The sequence below is a fragment of the Micropterus dolomieu genome, linkage group LG01 (assembly GCF_021292245.1).
Source record: "Micropterus dolomieu isolate WLL.071019.BEF.003 ecotype Adirondacks linkage group LG01, ASM2129224v1, whole genome shotgun sequence".
Taxonomy (NCBI): Eukaryota; Metazoa; Chordata; class Actinopteri; order Centrarchiformes; family Centrarchidae; genus Micropterus; species Micropterus dolomieu.
The window spans coordinates 7,634,209-7,655,133 of NC_060150.1; the positions used below are offsets into that span (position 1 = coordinate 7,634,209).

Genomic DNA, 20,925 nt, shown 5'->3' on the forward strand with positions numbered 1-20,925 from the left:
TAACCTATTGGTTGTACTGGTCCTAACCAGTGCGGACAGGTCGCAAGTTGACTTTTCTTTGCTATTACACTTAATCAGGTCTTGGGGAGTACTACTGAAGTCAGTATCAGTTGGGGCTGAATACTACAAGTACTTATCTTGGGGTGTGGAGTTAGAGAGAAGGGAGGTTTCCAGACATCTGTAGCCGGCTCCACATCTCTGCTTGAGTCTAACAGCTTGAAGCTACATTAGCTACCGCTAACATAACACACTCAACTCTCTGACCGAACTGTTGGTCGGTGAGTTGTGTTTGGTATTTTTTGACTGTCCATTGTGAGTCTGACAATGTTATAGGTGTGCAATGCTAAATCGGTGGAGTGCTCCTTTAAGGGGTCACAAGCCAAACAGATTGGGAACCACTGGTCCAAATCTCATTCTTGAGAAGCTGGAAAATGGCATTTATTTGATTACTGACTTAATCAATCCAATTGTTGTCAAGTACCTTTCTATTAATCAGCTTATCAATTAATTGTTTCAGTCACTAAAAAGATATGTTAATATTTTTAACAATTTGACACGCCTAGAGAAGAAACATATGAGTTTAGAAATCCCCTCAAAAAATGTTAAAGTATCCCTTTTAACACTCTTTATGCACTCCCAATATCTTTCACTATCACCTGCTCGATCCTCTTGGACAACAGCAATAATAAGAAGCATGTGTGTGTTCATCTTTTCTAGTTGCACCATCTGAAATGGCTCATAGCTGAGATTCACCTGTTCTACCACTGACGTGGGACTGGAGATAAAGTGCGGAGCTTTGGATGGCAAATACACTTTCACCACTTTCCAAACCCTCATGTGTACTCGCCGCCACGCGGTGTTTGGGCGCCCCTCCCACAGCGTGTGATTCAGATGCAACTTTCCTGTCGACGGGCTGATGACTGATATCTTGGCTCATCTGTTGTCGCCTGCCAATGTAACAGCTTGGATTACAGGGATAAACACACCAAAAAAATAAATAATGAGCCATACATCACAGCTCAGCCGTGGGTGGCTTTGGAGGAGTTGATATTGGACACTTTACAGGAGTAGACAAGTCATCGAGAGGGTTGTGACGACTGAAGTCCAAAACTGTTTCATATCAGCTTCAGTGGCAGCACCCTGTTAGTGTGGGACAACATGATTAAGACATCACACACTGGTAACTGCTGGTAGACATAGATCAAAAATAATTAGTCTTGCATTTGATCTCTCTGCTGAAAATTTGGAGATGACTTGATGATTTTATTTCATCGTCTAGCAAGGTTAACCGACGCAACCATTTGCAACCGTGGACGGAATAACTGAAGAAAATCTAACCTCCCACGACCCCTCTAAGCATAACAGCAAACGATGGAGAACAACTACTTGACCCCTCCAGACTACATACACACTCACAAAACACTGCCTTATGTTCCTTCCTGTACTCTATGAGTTGTGGTGTAACAATGATATATAATTTAACCATACATTAGTAAGACTAAAAACATCAGCAGGCACTAACGCTTCTTCTGCTAACATGGATGTTTATATGTAAGATGATGGTGCTACTGTTGTTTTTGATTCTTCTCTGTTTGACTAATTTAAAATCTCTGGTCTGGTATTTTTAATGTTTAATGGCCTGCTTTTATACTTCAGGTTTCAGAACCTGATTAGTCTACACTGGTAAGTTTTTCAGAATAAGTATTAAAGGGTTTTCGGGAGATTGGCACATTGACTAGTGGCACATTATACACTGACTATTAACTAGTGATCCATCTGTCCACAGCAGGTCTTTAGCTCTAGCTCCATGTTAACACCTTAGCATACAAGATGCTGAGTGAGAAAAGGTGACTACAACAGACAGGCCAATAAAAACATTTGTTTTTTAGTATATGGCCTCTAGATTCGTAATGTTTAAAACTTTATTTCTTGCTATTTTCTCAGCTGTCTAACTCATACACTGTATATAAAGATGGACGACATGACAGCTCCGCAAAAGTGAAGGCCCCTGGTGGCTCGCTGCAGTCGTAAACCCTGCCCCCTCCATGTTAGCAAAGGGGACATGCTTACCCCACTGATGTATGTTAAAGTGGTAATTTTGTCTGATAAGTTTGGCTTAATTAATTAAATTTATTTTATTTAAATTAATTAACATTTGATGCAAAAAAAGGGGGTTTCATCTCGTGACAGCCCAACTCGCGATTGAGTCAGCCCGGGTGTATGGGTGGGGCCTTGATACTATGGCTCCAACCCCTCTGGCTTCAAATGATGTCATCAGTGCAAGCTGGCGGCACCTAGTATATCAGCAATATTTTGGCCTAATTGTTGTACAGAAGGAGGTGGGGATTCGTCTTTATATGCAGTCTATGATCTAATCCAGCAAAGCCGACGCCTGTTTCGTTTTTAAACTATTTCAGGCATGAAACCACATATTCTTCCACGACACAGTGATTTTGGCACAGTAAATGTTTTGTTGTACATAGTTTCACATTGCCAGCCATTCAGGAACAAGAACAAGACATTGTTATAGAGTTCTTGAGCTGCTGCAGCCTTTTACTTTTAGAGCTCAATGTAGTGTATGTAGTGATTGATATTTTGGGAAATGTGCCTTTTCTCTGGTTTAGGTCAAGATTGATACTACTTTTTAACTTTTTTCCTTTAAGTGTGAAGCTACAACCAGCAGACATTTGTGCTAGATTATCATAAAGTTTCCAAAGTTTAAAAATTCGCCTATGCTAACACCTCTAAATTTGAAGCTATTTACTGTAACTATTTTTTGGCTGGGCAAGACTCCAGGGAGTCACTGCGACATGTCAAAAAGTAGCCACAACATGCTAATTTATGAGCTTCAGAGGTTCTGGTAGGGAAAGGTCTTTAACTTTGAACATAACTAGACTAACTGCTTCTACCAGCTTTCAGTTTTTATGCTAAGCTAAGCTAATTGTCCCCTGGCTTTAGTTTCATTATTTGTGTATACACATGGGAGTGGTATTGATCCACTCAACTAACTCTGGCATAAAAATGTTTATTTCCCAAAATGTCCAAACTATTGCTGCAAGAGACAGTAGTGCAAACTCTGAAGTTTCTCAGTTTGTTTGAGTGCGCAGTAGATGCTAATACCCTCTTTGTCTCCATCATTCCCATCACGCTTTGCTTCTCTCCCAGGTAACCCCAGCAGTGTCCAACTACTTTATCCCCAGTCGACAACAACGTGACGGTACATAAAAAATAACCCTTCTGTACATAGAAAATATATACACTATCTTTTGACTAGACTAACGACGACATGTTCATAAACTCCTTTTATTAAAAGTGACGTTTGTTCTTTCTTTGTGTCACATGTTTTTATTCTACAGAAACCCGTGAAAGTATGAGAGACGCAACGCAAACGGCATGCGGTGGTCAAAGACTCTGGCGCTCATTTTTGACTGTTTTGTTTTTTCTTCACAGCGGAGCGCGGATGTGTGAAATTAAATCAGTGAGAACAGATGAAGGGTGATCATATGAGCTGGAAATAGAGACACAGAAGGATAAAGAGAGAAAGAGACGGACTCGCGCTGAAGCAGCTTGTTGAGTCATGGCCATGGGACTCGCAGGTCGTAGGTGCCCGCAAGGAATGTGTGCGTTTGTTTGTGAGTGTGTGGGCGCATTAAAGTGTGACAGATTGCTTTTGAATCTGTGTGCTTACATCAAGTGCGACGTTGTGCGTGTGGAGAGTGCTTCTAAATCTTCTCTGAATCTGAACACTCATGTATACATACATGTGTTTTCATGGTGCGTATGTGCTTATGTGTACTGATGTGTGTTTCTTGACGTGTGTGTGTGTCAGAGTGAGGACTCATACTGCAACAGTTCATACAGCAGGGGTCCGTCACGGTAGCGGATGCCCACGGCGGCTGGCGTTATGTACTGCAGGATGTTTATAGTCCTCCGCAGGCGCCTGTCTACGTAGTGGGCATCCCATGCTGGGTAACGTTTCCTGGGCATGTCAATTTTTATGAGTGGGCCCTCGGGCTTGGAGGTGGGGGGCGCCGACCTCACCTGGAAGACGGGAAGGCACGTCTCGGCCACATCCTCTTCCGTCTGTGATTTGGTCATGTGGGCCGGGGTGGGTGGGGCGGTGGGCGGGGCTGACGGGGGAAGGGGCAGACCCCAAAGAAGCTGGGCGCAGCAGGACGATGCGGGGCTTGGCTGGAGGTGGATGGTAGCAGGGTGCAGAAAGCCGTAGTACAACAGCATGACCACGACGCCGCCGGCGAACGTCAGGTAGACGCTACACAGCGCTGGGACGGCGTAGGAGTCAGTCAACACTGGGTCCCTGTAGGCGTACCTGCAGGATGGCGGCAGCACATGGTTAAATTCATCTGAGTGTGTCTGCATGTGCAATTCCTGCTGATGACATTAATCTTTAGAAGAAAGGGCTTAATAATACCCTAAAACAGCTGGGCACTGTAGTTTTTAGCAAACTTTACAGGAGTAAACTGTGTATTTGTTGGGGACTATTTTCAGCAGCTCATTTCAGTATTGCTCCACATTTGGTGCTCTAGTGAGTATTTACAGCAGCAGGACAGTGTTTGTAGGATTGAGTCAAAATAAACTACAGTGTGTGTTCATCGTAATGACGGAACATGTCACCCATTGCAACAGTGAAGCTCGTTGGTGTGTTTTTAATCGTTTTTGGACAACAATGGAGCTCTGTGGCGCAGAGGAAAATATATATTAGGCTTTGATACACACACACAATAAATTGTTATTTTGGGTCTTTTTATGGTATTTGTTGAAAGGAAGAAAAATTTAGAATATCACCAGACTTATCCATTAAAAGTAGGTTTTCAAATGTGTGTAGGAGGCTGGGATGTGCTGAAGGCTGTGTTTCATTACTACTTAGTAGGAGCATGGGAGGTTAAAAGGCTTGTTAAGTACAGTGGAGCAAAATGATTAACTATTTTATAAATAAACACTTCCCTGGATAAGAAACCACCTAAAACAACATTTCGAGGTTATATCAGCATAGGTGACAACATTGTATGCTATTAGAGTTTTCCATATGTAGTGTGGAAGGAAATACAAATGACACACTTGTTTCTACATCTAACTCACCACAACCCTGTGAGGATGGTGTTCTCGGCCAACACCACAATGTAGTATGCCACCATTCTGTAGCGCGTCCGGCCCTCCTTCACGTTAAACCAGCAGAAGATGTAGACGATGCCAACCACCATATTGAAGAGCACCTCCTCCCACTTGGACATACAGAAGTCGGTGCCTCCGTGCACGACCCAGAAGGCCATGGCGCACCAGTGGAGAACTACAAAGATGCCGAAGTAGATGTGGAAGAGGGAGGCAAAGAGGGCAAGTGAGAGGACGCGGGACGAGATGGTGAAGAGGCGCCAGAAGAGGTGCAGCAGCGCCCCGCGGTAGCTCATGCTGCGCTGGTCATCACGAGAATCTCGCAGCAGTTTGTGGTAGGAGGCCAGAACCCAGGCGAGAGACAAGAGGGAGCCCAGGGAGGAGATGCCTACAGAGACACAGAGGAGGGTTTCAAAAGAAGATAGAGTAGGTGGATGATCAGAACAAACAGAATCAAGATTTTCAGGTTCGTGACACAAAACATACATAGACACAAAATTATTATGAGTCACTGGGGGTGTTTTAATGTGTAATAATGTGGGCCTTAAATAAGAAGCACTGTGTGACACGACAGAGACATTTGGTAATGACGCTTAACAGTATGAGTCTGAAATATAAAGTTATTTTTAATGTCCCAGCTGCTGTGTGCATCTACCCCCTGTACTAGTCACATATTTGCATTTAAGTAGAAGGTGTCCCAAAACTCCAGAGTGATAGGGATGAATAACACCAGTGGGTGGCCGCCTAGATGATACATATCCCGGATGAATAAGGAAGAGGAGGCTGATGAAGTTTGGCTAGCACATCCCCCGAACACTTGTGACTGCGCTTTTTTTTTCTGGGACTACCTGAACAAAAAACATAGCGAGAAAATCCAAAAGCAACACCATCTGCAGCCACAAATTACTGAGCATGTGTGCAAATTGCTAATTACTGCTTGTGCAGCTGTTGATTTGTATGTTCTTTGTGGGATACACGAAAACATGGTGTTATGTTTGTAAATGTGACAGGAATAGTGTTTATGTAGCTAGAGCCTGGCTATTCAGACACCCCGCGCTGCAGTCTGAGGAACACAACTTCGTCTCTCCGGTGTAATCTGTGCTCCACCTACACTGCAGCGTCTCGGCTCGGTTCTCCCGGATCATGATGCAGAGCTGCAGGACCAGCTGAGGCGCAGACTCCAGGAAGGTCTCCAGCAGCCGCAGCATGTTGACGTCTGCGTACTCGAACATCATGGCCCAGTACCAGCGCCTCTGATGCTCCTTCTGCCGACGCGACATGATGCCCAGGTACAGCGTCCTGATGTACCTGCAGGGGGTCAGAGGTAGGAGTGCTAATTAATAACAAAGGTACTGTAAACCATTTCAACCTTTCAGCAAAAACAAACGTTCTACTTGGAAATTTATTTATGTCATCCAAGTCAGAAGTTACAATGTGCTATCAAATTATGTGTATACCATAAGGTGCATTAAGGTGCTATTGTGTTGCAATATGAGAAACTTAATATCTACTGTTTCTGGAGCTTGACCCACACTAGGGACTATTTTAAATATGTCACTCTCAAGTCCCCAAACTTTGTGTAAATGCAATATGAAATCATTGGAGTACAACGTTTAATGTTTAATTGTAGCCAAATCTGCACCATCCTCTTCAGGATGTCCATGTTTGCTAATCGTCTGATTTAAAAATGATCACGTTCTGATCGTTGATAAAACCCCTCTGTGAACAAACAGCCATGAAAATATTTAGATCCATACATACTGAGTAGATTTCTAGATCTGGGAGGCTGCAGTACATGTGGGTGGTATGTAGGCAGAGATTTCAATTAAAATTGTCTCAGGCCACTCACAGTGTGTAGCTGTGTGCGGACGCATATATGTGTATATGTACATGTGTGAAATCCTCCTGCTTCCCTGTGTGTCCATTACTACTGTATGTGCCTGAGTGTCATTGCGTGTGTGTGTGTTTGTGTGTGCATGTGCTCCTACATTCACAAAACATAAATAATGCACCATCCATAGGAGAGTGCCTACATTTGTAAGTCTGGCTTGGTGCAAAAGGCTGGGCATGTACAGGCACTTAAGCTGCCAGCGACGGGAGCCCTTTGGCTAACTCACAATGTAGTGGCACAGTAAGAAGGTAGGCCTGACGAATCCAATGTGGACTGCATTATGCTTCACATACATTGCATGTGACTCTCCTCTCTGTGTGTTCTGACCACACAGTAAGCAGCAGTGGTAAGTAAGTAAGTACATTTACCCTAGTACTGTAGTCATGTACAATTTTGAGGTGCTTGTACTCAAGTATTTCCATTTTATTCTACCTTATACTTCTACTCCACTACATTTCAGAGAAATGTTGCACTTTAGCTACTTGTTACTTTGCAGATTCAATTCAATTATTGTGTATTGTTATAGAGTAATGTACATTATCATGGGAAAAATGGAGTAAAAAAAATATTTGAATCGATGGGGCTTCCGTAATAATGTAAGCTACCCCCCCCCCCCCCCCAGCAGTATAATGTAGCTGAAACAACATTAAAGTAATCTTACACATTATTTATAATCAAATAATACAATATACTGTACATGATTCTGAAATGGGTCATTCTGCATAATGAGCACTGTTACTTTTGGTACTTTAAGTACATTTTCATGGTAATAAGTTGACGCGCTTACTTACGAGGTTTTGAGTACTTCTTCCAGCACTGATAGTAAATTTGAAGTTAAAACGCTTAGCTTGCTGCCATTGTTCAGTTATATTGCCAGTTTAACACACATCCTATTGCCTTACCAGAATTACATGTTATGCAATCCTGTTAGTGGTTATGCTGCTGTCATCTGTGCCATAGTGATTAGTTTTCAATAGATTTAGAGGTTTATTGTGGACAGTGTTGAATGTGCTTTGCTCATCCGAAGGTCCCTTTTGCTTCATGTTAAGCGTTTACTTCTCAGGCATTAGTACACCACCTATTTACAGAAAGTAAATAGGTGGTGTACACTGTAGTAATTTCTAGACTTCCACTGCATTGTGAATGTGTTTTTTTCATATTTCCCTCCTGTACAGATGATACACATGCTTACTCTAGGCATAATTTGTTATGCTATATGTGGCTGAATTTGCACTAAAGAGAGAAAGTTATCCTTCTTGACTTCCTGTGTTTTTTATTGACAGGGTGACGGCCATCCTACATATCCCGACCTACACTTATCATCCTGTTCTTCATACATGTTTAATGCTTCTAAACAAGCCATTTAAAGCTGGATTAATAGATTATGCAGCTTTAAAATAACATACAAACGCCCAGATGCTGTTTGTCCTTGACTCAAGAACAAAGAAGGATAAATAACTAATAGTCTTTATATTTATGTTCAGAGGAAGGATTGAGGCTTTACTGGCAGGGGAGCCTAACAGGCACTTAACGCTTTAATATGGAGGGATGTGGTTCCAACCATATGTTCTGAATGCAGTAGATCTTCCACATCTCCACCCTACCCCCACCACTCCAGCTCCTCCGTTTCCCTCTCACTCTCTTTCCACTCCCCTCCCCCCTTTTTTATGCCTATTGTGCATGTGCAGCCTTTTCTGCCTCTCCACAGCCTCTCCATCTCTAAGCTATCTGTCTCAATCAGGCCGTAGCATTTCCTCAGCTACAAAACAACCCCACACCCTCCCCTTCTTCGTCTTCTTCTTCCTCCTTCTCCTGCTCCTCCACTTACTCCAGGTGGGAGAGTCCATTCTGCAAGCTGAGGGGGTGATTTCTGGGTGGAGTGAATGAGGGTGGAGGAGGGATGTGTGTGTGTGTGTGTGAAGGGGGAGGGTGAAGTTAACCCTACAACCACACAGAGACCGATGCTGAGCTGAGTAGCACAACAGAGTGTAAACACACACACACACACACACACACACACACACGCATCACTCTACTCTCCCTGCTGCCAGCCCAGAGGCAAGTGGACACCATTAAGGAGTCTTCTCGGAGAAAGCGAGGAGAGGAGGAAGTGAGAGTGAGCACTGTGTCCTTGTATAGAGGGCTAGGAGGCTGGAGACAAGCTAGCACACTCCTGCTACTACTGCTACTGCTGTCAAAGCTTCACACGCGCACACACACACAAAAGTAAATAACACAAGTGAGCAAGAAGAGCAAGGAACCTACAGTTGCAACAGAAAGACATGTGCGTATGTGTGTGCGTGTGTGTATGTGTGTGTACCAGCAAAAAGGCTGTGTTTTTGTGTTTGTGTTGTGTGTTTTTTTCCCCCGTCAGTGCTTTTAACACTACAATTAGCACTTTACCCTTCTCCAACTCAGTGCGTAGACTTGTGTGTGTGTGTGTGTGTGTGCGTGTGTGAGAGAGAGATAGTGAGTGAGGTAGGAGAGGAGAGCTGTGTTGCCAGAAGCACAGATGCTTCTCCTCTTTGTACTCTCCATGCATGCTGACACTCATGGGAAGAGCCGTGACACCGTTTTTCCACTGGTCACACACGCTAACACGCACACACGCGCACAAACACGCACGAATGTACACACACACACACACACACACACACACACATACGTTTGTTCCTCAAGCTCCGTGGGGGCATCTCATTGACATAATGCATTCCCTTGCCCCTTATCCTAACCTTATCCATCACAACCTTAACCTAACCTGAACCCTCAAACAGCCTTAAACTTCTTTAAACTTGAGCATTTTGGCCCCACAAAGCTGGTCGGACCCCACAAGTGAACCCTGACTGAGACATTGTCCGTGGTCCTGGAACTGTGTTCAGCACCATGGACAGCGTCAGATCCGAAAAACACATTCACATATAAGCGGTACTAGAGAGTGTGTAAATGCTCACTGTAGTAATTACTACAATTGTAGTAGATAGTGTTAGTGACTTGTGACCTGGAGAGTGTGCAGCATGGGTAGCTGAATTAACTTTTCATAAGGTGACCCAAAACAGAAAAAGAAACTCAAAGACGTTACAGTAGCTCACAGAGTGGGATCACTGCCCCCCCCCCCAACCCCCACGCGCTGTCTCTCTTAATAGGCTTTCTGTCTGTCATTCCCAGATAGTAAGTTCAGGTCACAGAGAGCCTCTCCCTGTCCTCCTCTTGCTCTTCCTCTCCCGCCTGTCAGTGTGAAGCAAGCTTTGCTTTCTTTGAGCTACATCGAGTAGACACCCCACTCCACCCAACAGCAACATTAAGTGTAGAGAGAGATAAAGGGAGGGAGTGTGGTGACAGGTTATGATCAGGTGTGGTTTGTTGTTTGTATCCCCCCCCCCCATACCTCCACACTTGTCCCAGCTGGAGGATGTGTATGGTGGCCTGCCACAGCCAGATAGTGGCCAGCTGCAGGCGGTCCCTGCCGGGATATAGGCACCCCAGAGCCACTGCGCCCCGCTTGGTCAGCCCCTCCACCTCCCCGAGCCCCCCGCCGGTGGAATCCTGCACGAACCAGCGGAAACTCAGTATTTGGACCAGCACCGACGGCACCAGTACGAAGAAGAGAGTGAGGCCGAACCAGAGGTAGTCCTGCCTGCGATAGTAGTCCACCGCCAGGCACAGGTCCGTCCCAACGTCCCAGAAGAAGACAAGGAGGGCGAGGATGATCCAGAGGCAGTCCAGCCACAGCTGCTCCCGAGGCGGGCAGTGAGTCTCCCGGATGCCGACCCCTCCGGCAGGCTGGCCCCCACCGAGCAGGGAACCGAGGCAGGCTGAGCGGCAGCCCCAGTAGCAAGCGGAGGTGCGGCAGCACTGACAGATGTGGATGGCGGCGGAGTCCAGCGGCTCCTCGGCATCAACATCGTACAGCTGGGCGAACCCGCCGCTGCCGTACCCGACCCCGGCTTTGCAGCCGTCCGACTGCGCGGCCATGTTCCCCTTGCCGCTCCTGCCCTCCTGCGAAACGCACGACAACCGCACCGTTGTGCTTTCTCGCGGGGCGCGGATACCACGTCACTTCCCAGATTCCTGCTGCCCCCTTCCCTCTCGCGCCGCGGCGACTGCTGTGTCTCTTTCCCGCCCGGGGTGCTAGGAGCCATCAGAGCCGGCGGCCGCGCGACGGCGGCTCCCCTTCTTCCTCGTCAGGTCGAGTCAGCGCCACCGGGAGCTCCCGAGTAGCAGCAGCAGCAGCAGCAGCAGCAGCAGCGGAATCCGTTCCTGTTCTAGTCCAGCAGCCCTGCATCATCCCGTCCTGCGCGCGCGGTCATCTAGGGCGACGGGAGGCTATGACGTAATGCATCTCCCGCTGTTCTTAAGACGTGTGAGTGAGTGAGTGAGTGAGTGCGTGAGTGCGTGTGTGTGTGTGGGTGGGAGGGCGCGCACCGGACACCAGACTATTCTCTCAAACCACGACTCGAGCTAATATAAACCTTTCAGTCAACCGGAGGACCCCCGACTCCCGACTCTCATCCCGCCCGCACTCAGGCTGCAGGTACCCGGCATCCGCTGCAGCCCATGTCCGCTCCTTTCCGCAGCTCTAGCCCTCTGCAGCTCCAGCTTGCCCACTCTTCACTTTCTCTCTCTCACTCCGCCCTCTACCGGATGACAACTTCAGCCCCGAATTCACATCTGGACGCGCACATGCCCGCGCATCACGTTATAATGCAATAGCCCACTGAGGTGTATAGGAAGAGGGTTATTGTTTTCCAATGAAAACAGCATCTAAAACCACCACTGACATTCATCTCCCCATCAATCATTGTCTTTTCTTCCACCCCCAAAATATTCCCCTCCATCCATCTCTCTCTCTGCACTTCCCACTATTCCCTCTATCCATCCCTCCATCATCGGATCCAGTGGGCTGACTGCCCTGTGGCTCTGCCAGCTTAATCAGCCGTAACATATGTGTGTGTGCGAGTGTGTGATCCCTGCTAGGCCAGCAAGCATTTCAGGATTTAGGAATGTGAGAAACTGGGATTGCCACTGTGTGTGTCTGTGTGTGAGGAAAAGGGAAGGACCTCAGGGAGCAGGAAAGCTGAGAGGCGGATAGAGAAATGGGGATGGATTTAGGAATTAGAGGAGGGATGAAGGGAGTGTGTGTGTGAGAGAGAGTGAAAGAGAAAGGATGAGTCAGGCAGAAGCCGCTCCAAAGGCTGAAAAGACTGACGGGAAGAATGCCAGAGAGAGGATGACTGGGATGTTTAGGAATTGTTAGAGGGAGGAAAGGGGTGTGTCAGAGACAGATGAGGGGAAAAGAGGAGATGGCGAGAGATGGAAAGATGATTTAGGCTGACTTTAGGAGTCGGACGGATGAATGATTTTGAAAGAAAAACAAAAGAAGAAGGGATACATTTCGGAGTTTTAAGGCAAATGGAGTCAACACATTTTTGAGAACGATGAAGGTCAGGAAAAGGAAAAATGGATTAAAGTGATGGATTTAAAGGTTGGAAGAGGGATGGAGTAGAGGAATGTAAAGGATGAGAATGAAAGAGATACAAAGAAATGTTTGTATCATGGAGACATTTAAAAAAAAAAAAGAGCATTCTGCTTCAGTGATGATTCCTCTTAAGACAAATGTAATCACCAGTAATGTCTTTAAATTGAGGTGGGATGCACACACATCTGTCCTCTCACAAGCATGCTTTTACACACACACACACACACACACACACAGAAGTGCATGCTTAATATATATTTCCCTAAACACGCACATAATTAGAAATATGCAAGCATGCACTGCACTGCACTACTTTATCACACACACACTTGCTCCTCGCCTCTCAGAAACACGCTTCTGTGCACTTTCTCGCTCTCTCTGTCCACTGGAGATTAGCCTCTCTGTTGTCATGACGACAGTGGCTGTGCGGCTGACGGACAGGGAGAGCGAGTGGATGGTTGTATGGTTGTTTCTGTGTGACTGTGTGCGAGCAAGAGACAATGAGAGCGAGTGACAGCAACACGCAAGCTATTGCAGGCTGCAGCTCGGAGTGTGGCTTTTCACACCTGTATTTAAAGCTAATTGCATCAAATCTTTCATGAATGTGAAGAAATATGACCTGAACACCTGCAGATGCATGTGTCAGCAGCAAACCGGGTAGACGTTTAGCACTCCACAACCAACTCCAGCTTTTCATGCATTTAAAAATGAAACACTCCCTGAACTGAAAACAGCCACAGTTTCACCTGTGTCACATCTATACTCCTAGGAAAACATAATAAATACAAACTTTGTTCTATTTTTTTGCTGGCATGAAGCTCAATGTGCCATAATAAACTCTTGCTAAATTCCTGAACAGCAGTATTGGAAGGAACACAATGTCCAAAAATGACAGAAAGAAAAAACTGAACCTCTTCTCATGATTCATAGGCTGTAGACTAAGTTCCCCCTTTGACTACACAATATTTATCCAAATGAATAAGCAAAACGCCGGAGGACTTGAGATCAAATGCTTCCTGTGTGCTGATGAGTTGGTTCTGCTATTCCAATCAAAAGTAGGCAACGGCAGCAGCTCCTGGATCAGCAATAAACCTCAAAAGATGACAATGACATTGTTCTGAGTTGATGGGAATCAGGAAGACACAAAATCCGAGTTTTAATTTGGCTGTGAATGACTGTAAGGACAGAGCAAGATAAGAATGCCTCAAATGTGTGGAAATTTGTACATCTGCTAGCAAAGGCTTTGTGGCTGGCAAATGATATAAGAGTCGTACAATTAACTACAGAGGAAAGTCCTGAGTTTCAATTTATTAACAAAACCTGCGTCCTAGACAGAATGAAGAGAGTTACTAACAATGAAAAAGTTGTTGGGAAAATACAGCCAAAACACGAAGTTAATTGGAACTTTATTTGGCTATGACTAGAGATCACACATTTGAAGATAATGTGAGCACAGTAGGGAGGACAACTGGGGAGGACACTGTCTACTTCCAACCCCTAAATAGAGTCTGACAGTGGTGGTAGTTCCACAAGGTAAAAAAAATTACTTAAATTTGAGTACACAAGTTTTACCTAATAGGCCAGTTTAAGCTGGGAAAGCAGGCTCTCATACAAATATAGTACAATTATGTGTAAGTACAATGGAGCCTGATGGAGCAGCATGAATACAGTGTTCCTCATTTGATAAGGTGTTTTTTTCCCTCCGTTTTTTTCTTAGTTATTTTTGGAGATTGCAAATATATGGTTACCTGTTTTTCCTGAAGCCTTGATACAAGCGTCACCTAACCTTTCTCCATGCTACCGTCATCCCAACCTACAACACAGAAGTATTATCAGCAGTAAAAAGCACAATATTTCCCCCTAAAATGTAGAGTAGAAGTATAATCTAACATAAAGTGGACACAGTACAGTTAAGTACCCCAAAATTATACTTAAGTAATAGTACCTGAGACTCTCTGTAGAGAAGACAGATAATACATTTTGTGCAGCAGAATATTTGAATGTATACCAAAACCTGAGGGAACCTAAGGTACTCAAGCTATAAAAAAAGTAATTACACAGGCATGACCTGCTATTTTATATTCATTTTGTACAGCTCACAGAGGCAGTTTTAGAGCTTTTTCCCATTGCTTTGGCAGTATAAGAAAGCTACTCTTGTGCTGTTAGAGCTGATTTGAATTTGAACCCAGAAAAGGAAAAACATTTATATAACCATAATGTTGTAATTTTAATACAACACAGTGAGCTGTCAGGGTCTTTGGGATGTTTTACCATTTTTAGGCGCACAAATGAAGTAACATAGTGATGAGTGATCAGCATAAAACTGAAGAATCTGACATTTCAGTGACGTTCACCGTGGCCGACTGTTTCCACAGCATCAAACTAGTTGACTAGGTGACTGTGGCAGACAGAGAATTACTGCAGAGCTGAAGACAGCAGCTTTTGACAAAGAAAGTCTGACAGTCGCTTCCCTCTGCACCCCGAATGAACCGTTTTCTGTTCCGGTGTTTTTATGATGAGAAGAACCACTTAAGCGTTGATGACTTCCTTGCTCCTTTAGGGGGCAATTTGTCAAGATTTAAGAAAAATGCTGAGAGTGGAACAGGATGGCAAGGGAGGACTCCTCAAAATCGAAGGACCTTTCATGGTTTGGTGCCAAGGTCAATGTGCAGAGTGCTCGACTTCAAGAACACATGGGTCAACTCAAGTCAAGGAGAATGTATTATTTATAGAGCTTATGAACACAGGTTGAAAACACGTTGATTTCACCAAAGCACAGCTAGTGAGAGGCAAAAAGAACAAACTAACAAAAATGGAAATATTGTACCCACCAGTTTAGGCATGAATAGAAAAATACTCTTTGTGCTTGTGGTCCTCTGACGGTTTTGTGTATAAATTCAGACATTGTCATTGTTTGGTCAAAGAGTCTGCTGCTGCATCATTCAGTGAGAACTGTGTGCTCAGTGTGTGGAAAATGCAGCTGCTTTGCTGCTCGGAGTCGACACAGAGGCTGACAGACATTCACATTTTAAACTGCTTATTAGATTTCTCAATAAGAAGTCAAAACAAAGGGAAAAGGCTGTTTTTCCTACTTGTTGTTTTTTATATTCCGTAAAGTCATTCTATTGCTTTTCTTTGCCTCTGTGTTTGAGAGGTCCTATGTAAATACAGCTGCCATGCCTGACAGTTTCATTTTGTTTGATGAAATACATCTTTTAATAACATCCCGCTTGTACATTTTTGAGCTTTTGTGTGAAATAAAATAGCTTGCCAATGATTGAAATTAAGCTACAGTACAGTCACATGTTAGCCATAGCAAAATTATATGGTGATAATATGCTACGGTTGATTTTGCAGCTGGCTGTGCTGCCCCCAAGCTGACAAAAATCAATTAATGCAGATTTATGCCCTCACCATGTCAGATGAAATTTTGCTTTAATGGTACTTATCCCCCCTATTATTAGATTAGCAAAAACCAGTTGGCACACAGCAAGCCTGGGGCTTTTAGGCAGTTGCCTGCTGTTGTGGTTGTATAGTGTGTTGTTAGTCTGAAGACTCTTTAAAAGTTGGTGCAATGCAGCCTTGGTGGTTAACTTCACAGATTGGCTAAGCATTCCCGTTTCACTATTGTGATCACGTTTGCTTGAAAAGCATTCAGTTATGACTCTTCTTTGCTTCGTCCTGGCTTTGACTCATCGCACAGCCCTACGCACAGCTCTGGTGTTGGACTGACTCAGAGAGGTTCACACGAAACTGTACTTCAGATGTCTGATATCATTAATAATCAGTGTGAGCCAGTAATGAGTGGTACAAATGAATCACTCTAAAGAGAGTCACAGGTCTTTACAGAGTACCATACACAAAATTAATTTTGTGTAAAAAAAAAAAAAAAAGAGGCGACAGGAGTTGAGGTGTGAGGAGAAATATTTGTCTTTCCTTTGTTGATGGATATGATGTGAATAATGTCCTTGCCGCGGTGTCGCTGAAAGCAATTAGCCGGTAGTTATGAGAGACGGTTGTGGGAGTTTGAGGGAGTGAGGCATACTGCAGGAGTTGACAGTGAGTCCACTGAAAGGGGTGAAATGGATTAGACTCCACAATCTGCTGGGGTGTAAATGGCTTCACACTGCTCAGAACCAACTGGGTATTTTGTACATTGCTGGGTTGAAAAGCATATTTGAAAATTAAGAAACAAATTTCACTGTTGGAGGTTTTTATTTATTGTGAGACTGAGCCAAGACTCTCAGATCAGAACCGAGATCAAGGATGATTTCAAGACTGTCTCACGTTTTCAGCTCATTTCCATGTCCCAAGTTTTTTTTTTTGCTGTGGTACATTGTTGCAAGAATGACTCTATACTTGCAACAATACTATTAATACTATTAATCCACAGAAACCCTCGGCATTTGTGTTTATGTGGGGCAGAGAATTCATCGCTTCCTTTCACTCCTCAGTCTCAAAGGTCCTTAAGTGAACTTTGTCACTAGAGAGAGAGCCAAGTACTTTGTGGTTTTCATTTTCAGTTCCTGTAGCTGACAAAAAGGAAGCAAGCTGCAAGGAGGGACATTTCTTGTGACAAACTGTTTTTGGCAGACGAGGACAGACTCATGCACAATGACGGGGAAATCCACAGAAGTGTCTTTGCATGAATGGGAGGTAAGTTAAAGGAAGGTTTGAAGAAATACATATACGTGTTTGCTTTCTTGGTGAGTTAGATGAAAAGATTGATACCACTCTCATGTCTGTACGGTAAATATGAAGCTACAGCAACTGCTTAGCTAAGTTTAGTTCAAGAAATAGTCTGGCAACCCCATAACACAGCAACTTGTCATTTTTACACATCTGGTTTAATATGGATTAAACAAAAGAGAAATAAGTAATGAGTGAGCTTTAGAGATGTGCTTGTAGGCAGGTTTTGTTAGCATAGCAGTCTTTGTGCTAGCTAAGGTAGCTGCTGCTGGCTCTTGCTACACATTTAGCATACAGACATGAGAGTGGTATCTATTTTCTATTCTAACAACAGCAAATAAAGTGAATTAGCATATTTCCCAAAAAGTTCAACCACACCTTAACTCATGCTAAAACACAAAACACAAACTAGCATAAAATCAAATCAACAACTTGGAAGAAAATCTTTTAATATCTATTTTTAAATCACTGGACTGAAGCGGCAAGAAACAGAGATGTTTGAATGCAGCAGATATGTTGAATTATTCTTTAAATTGATATTTTGTTATTTCTCAGTCCCCAGATTATGAGCCGTCCCTTCCCGTTTCAGAGAAGTCCAATCCCCTGACTCGTGACATAGACCGGGCTGCAGCTAATGGTATAGTGGGGATGTTACAGGCCTGTGACACCCAGATGTTTCAACAAGAGGCAGCAGGGGCAACCTACCAGGTACAAGCGTTTGATAAATGATGTGTAGCCTTCAAGATTCTTTGAAGAAAACTGTATTCTGAAAGAAATTATGCAATCTGTAATCTGAAGAAATTATTATTTTTATTTTTAGAGGCTTTTGAGTGGACAAGTGGTGGAAACATTGATGGAGGTTGCTAAGAGGGTGGAGCTCATTCTCAAGGTATGTTATCTTTATCTGTCTGTATTTTTGTTGCTCAGTCAGGCATGTTATTAAGCAAATCTGTTTGTTTTTTTTAACAGGATCCTCAGGACAGCCTTGTTGTCCTGAGCGGTTGTGGGACTTCTGGTCGACTGGCTTTCCTCATCTCGGTAAATGTTGTGCTGAAATGCTCCCCATGTGATTTAGCCCACTACACACCAGGAACAAGGAAACAAACACTAATCAAATTATTTATGATAAAAAAAAAGACTATTTTCCATTTTGTTTCCAGTGGAAATTTATCTTTTCCAAGAATGTTCAAGAAGGGAAAGTGATATCGTAAAGCAAGGCAGCCAGACCTTGCTTTACGATATCATAATAATCTGATCAAATCTCACTTGTTTTGTGGAAAAATGACTTCCTGTGCGTGCCTGTGTTGTTAGTCATGTTTCAACAGAGCGCTGAGGGAGCTGAACCAGAGTCCGGTCTATTCCTACATTATTGCAGGGGGAGACAGGTATGTTGAGGTTTTGTTGCACTGAACAAAATTATACTCATGATTGAAAACACATAACCAGCAGGAGTAGTTTACATTTACAATGACATTTTGTTGTTTTAGCGCTGAAAGACCTCTTCTTTACACCCCTCAGTCTTATAGACAAGTTTTGTCATGCTGGCCAGATCGGTCTGAATGAAGTAACGGCTTCAAACTTACTTAGAGTGAGACTACATAACTTGACAGAGACAGAATAACATCTTCTTTTTACAAATTAAAAGTTTAATTGCAAACCAATATAACTCAATTAGTTTTAGCTTATGGTGGCTAATGTTATCTCATGTAAGCAAGCAAACCTTAGATAGGTATTGCTTTGTAACCGACATTACTGAGTCAATTTGCCTCATTCTCTGCTTGTGCTACTGCTATGCTATGTATTAGCATGTCAAAGGTTAGCGTTTTAATATTTCTTTTCACAAAACTACAAGAAGTAAGCACACTGTGTTTATTAAAATCTTATCTGGGACGTGCTAAAACATAGAGTAACAATAGCACAAGCAAATGTGAGTAATAAAGTTAGCAATTCAGTAATATTAGTGAAATATTTATCTAAAGTTTGCTAACATTAACCACCACAATTTACTGGTCATACCAGAGAGAATAAAGCTGTCGCAGCGAACCCCCTGAGTGTAATAGGGTCAACTAAGTTGTGTTTTATGGCTAGTAAATTCTTTTAATTTGTAAGAGGAAGAATGTGTAATATCTTCTTTTACATGATACAAAATCTTACTTTACGTCTGCAAATCTCTGTCTTGCTCTCATTTTCCTCAGAGCTCTGCTATCCTCTCAAGAAGCTCCTGAAGATGATCCCAAACTGGGCATGCTCAGTCTAAAGAAGGTCGGGGACATGGTGGAGTGTGTGTGTGTGTGTGTAAATGTGGTACTTGTTTAGCAAAACTCCAGCATTTCACCACTACCTGTTTTTGGCACACTGCAGGTCTGTGAGGGAAGGAAGCAGGTCTTGTTCATAGGTATTTCCTGCGGATTATCTGTAAGTGACTCTAATTGGTCAGAATCTGAATTCTGGGTTGGACAGGATGTTAACATCAGGACCTTGTAAACCTACACATAACTTAAGCTGGTTTTTTGTGCATTTGATTCCTGGCCAATAGGCTCCGTTTGTAGCAGGTCAGCTGGACTTCTGCCTGCAGCACCCTGAGGTCTACACGCCTGTACTGGTTGGCTTCAATCCTACACATCAGGCCAGGTGTGTGAGTGTGTGTAAACATACTTCAGTCTTACTCCATTAATATTATGTCATGTAAATTAGTGATTGTTTTGTGTGATATGTCCTTTTGGGTTTGAATAAAGTTTATTTTTAACATCCAATAACGGTGTGTTAGGGATGAGCCCATACCAGGCTGCACGTTCACATTTCGCAGTGTGGCGCAAATGATGCAGGAGCTTGGCAAAAGTCACAAGGCCTTCCTCCTCAACCCAGCAGTTGGGGTAAGAACCTCAACTTGCACTCTTTATAGCCATGTTTGACTCAAGAGAGCAGTGGAAATACTTTGGCCAGAGACTCTGTGAATGTGTCTGTGTTCAGCCAGAGGCCATCAGTGGCTCTTCCAGGATGAAGGGAGGCAGTGCCACTAAGATTCTCCTGGAGGTTGTCCTGTCTGCCGCTCATGCTGCCGCCTTACAAAACACACCCATCACAGAAAAGTAAGCATGGTGAAAAATGATCTGAGGCTTTATCTGCAATTACATGAATACAGTGAGGAAAATAAGTATTTGAACACCCTGCTATTTTGCAAGTTCTCCCACTTAGAAATCATGGAGGGGTCTGAAATTGTCATCTAGGTGCATGTCCACTGTGAGAGACATAATCTAAAAACAAAAGAAAATCCAGAAATCACAATGTATGATTTTTTTTAACTATTTATTTGTATGATACAGCTGCAAATAAGTATTTGAACACCTGAGAAAATCAATGTTAATATTTGGTACAGTAGCCTTTGTTTGCAGTTACAGAGGTCAAACGTTTCCTGTAGTTTTTCCACCAGGTTTGCACACACTGCAGGAGGGATTTTGGCCCACTCCTCCACACAGATCTTCTCTAGATCAGTCAGGTTTCTGGGCTGTCGCTGAGAAACACGGAGTTTGAGCTCCCTCCAAAGATACTGTGTAGGTCTGGAGACTGGCTAGGCCATGCCAGAACCTTGATATGCTTCTTACAGAGCCACTCCTTGGTTATCCTGGCTGTGTGCTTCGGGTCATTGTCATGTTGGAAGACCCGGCCTCGACCCATCTTCAATGCTCTAACTGAGGGAAGGAGGTTGTTCCCCAAAATCTCGCAATACATGGCCCCGGTC

General features: G+C 43.8%; 2 protein-coding genes across 2 annotated transcripts in view; one reads left to right on the forward strand and one right to left on the reverse strand.

Moving 5' to 3' along the window:
* Window positions 1–3,825: 3,825 nt before the first annotated feature.
* On the reverse strand, window positions 3,826–10,993 carry xkr6a (XK, Kell blood group complex subunit-related family, member 6a). Its single transcript, XM_046055467.1, has 4 exons — window positions 10,407–10,993; window positions 6,242–6,438; window positions 5,101–5,518; window positions 3,826–4,330 (listed from the first exon to the last, which is right to left on the reverse strand). The coding sequence occupies exons 1-4, from the start codon at window positions 10,991–10,993 to the stop codon at window positions 3,826–3,828; spliced, it is 1,707 nt and encodes a 568-aa protein (XP_045911423.1).
* A 5,924-nt stretch (window positions 10,994–16,917) lies between these two features.
* The window catches only part of gckr (glucokinase (hexokinase 4) regulator), a 13,394-nt gene continuing 9,386 nt past the window's right edge, over window positions 16,918–20,925 (forward strand). The window contains exons 1-10 of the mRNA XM_046055135.1: window positions 16,918–17,153; window positions 17,742–17,894; window positions 18,007–18,075; window positions 18,156–18,224; window positions 18,498–18,571; window positions 19,382–19,448; window positions 19,548–19,601; window positions 19,723–19,817; window positions 19,954–20,059; window positions 20,157–20,275. Coding sequence (XP_045911091.1) covers window positions 17,112–17,153; window positions 17,742–17,894; window positions 18,007–18,075; window positions 18,156–18,224; window positions 18,498–18,571; window positions 19,382–19,448; window positions 19,548–19,601; window positions 19,723–19,817; window positions 19,954–20,059; window positions 20,157–20,275 — 848 coding nt within the window. The 5' untranslated portion in view covers window positions 16,918–17,111. The remainder of the gene's footprint in view (window positions 17,154–17,741; window positions 17,895–18,006; window positions 18,076–18,155; window positions 18,225–18,497; window positions 18,572–19,381; window positions 19,449–19,547; window positions 19,602–19,722; window positions 19,818–19,953; window positions 20,060–20,156; window positions 20,276–20,925) is intronic.

Bases quoted from the DNA above. Each gene is read 5' to 3' on its own strand.
- xkr6a (XM_046055467.1), bottom strand. From the start codon at position 10,993: ATGGCCGCGCAGTCGGACGGCTGCAAAGCCGGGGTCGGGTACGGCAGC. The intron at 6,439-10,406 runs GTATGGGGGGGG...GACCCCCTGCAG, and splicing joins CAGCTGGGACAAGTGTGGAG to GTACATCAGGACGCTGTACC. The intron at 4,331-5,100 runs GTGAGTTAGATG...GCCATCCTGCAG, and splicing joins ACCATCCTCACAGGGTTGTG to GTACGCCTACAGGGACCCAG.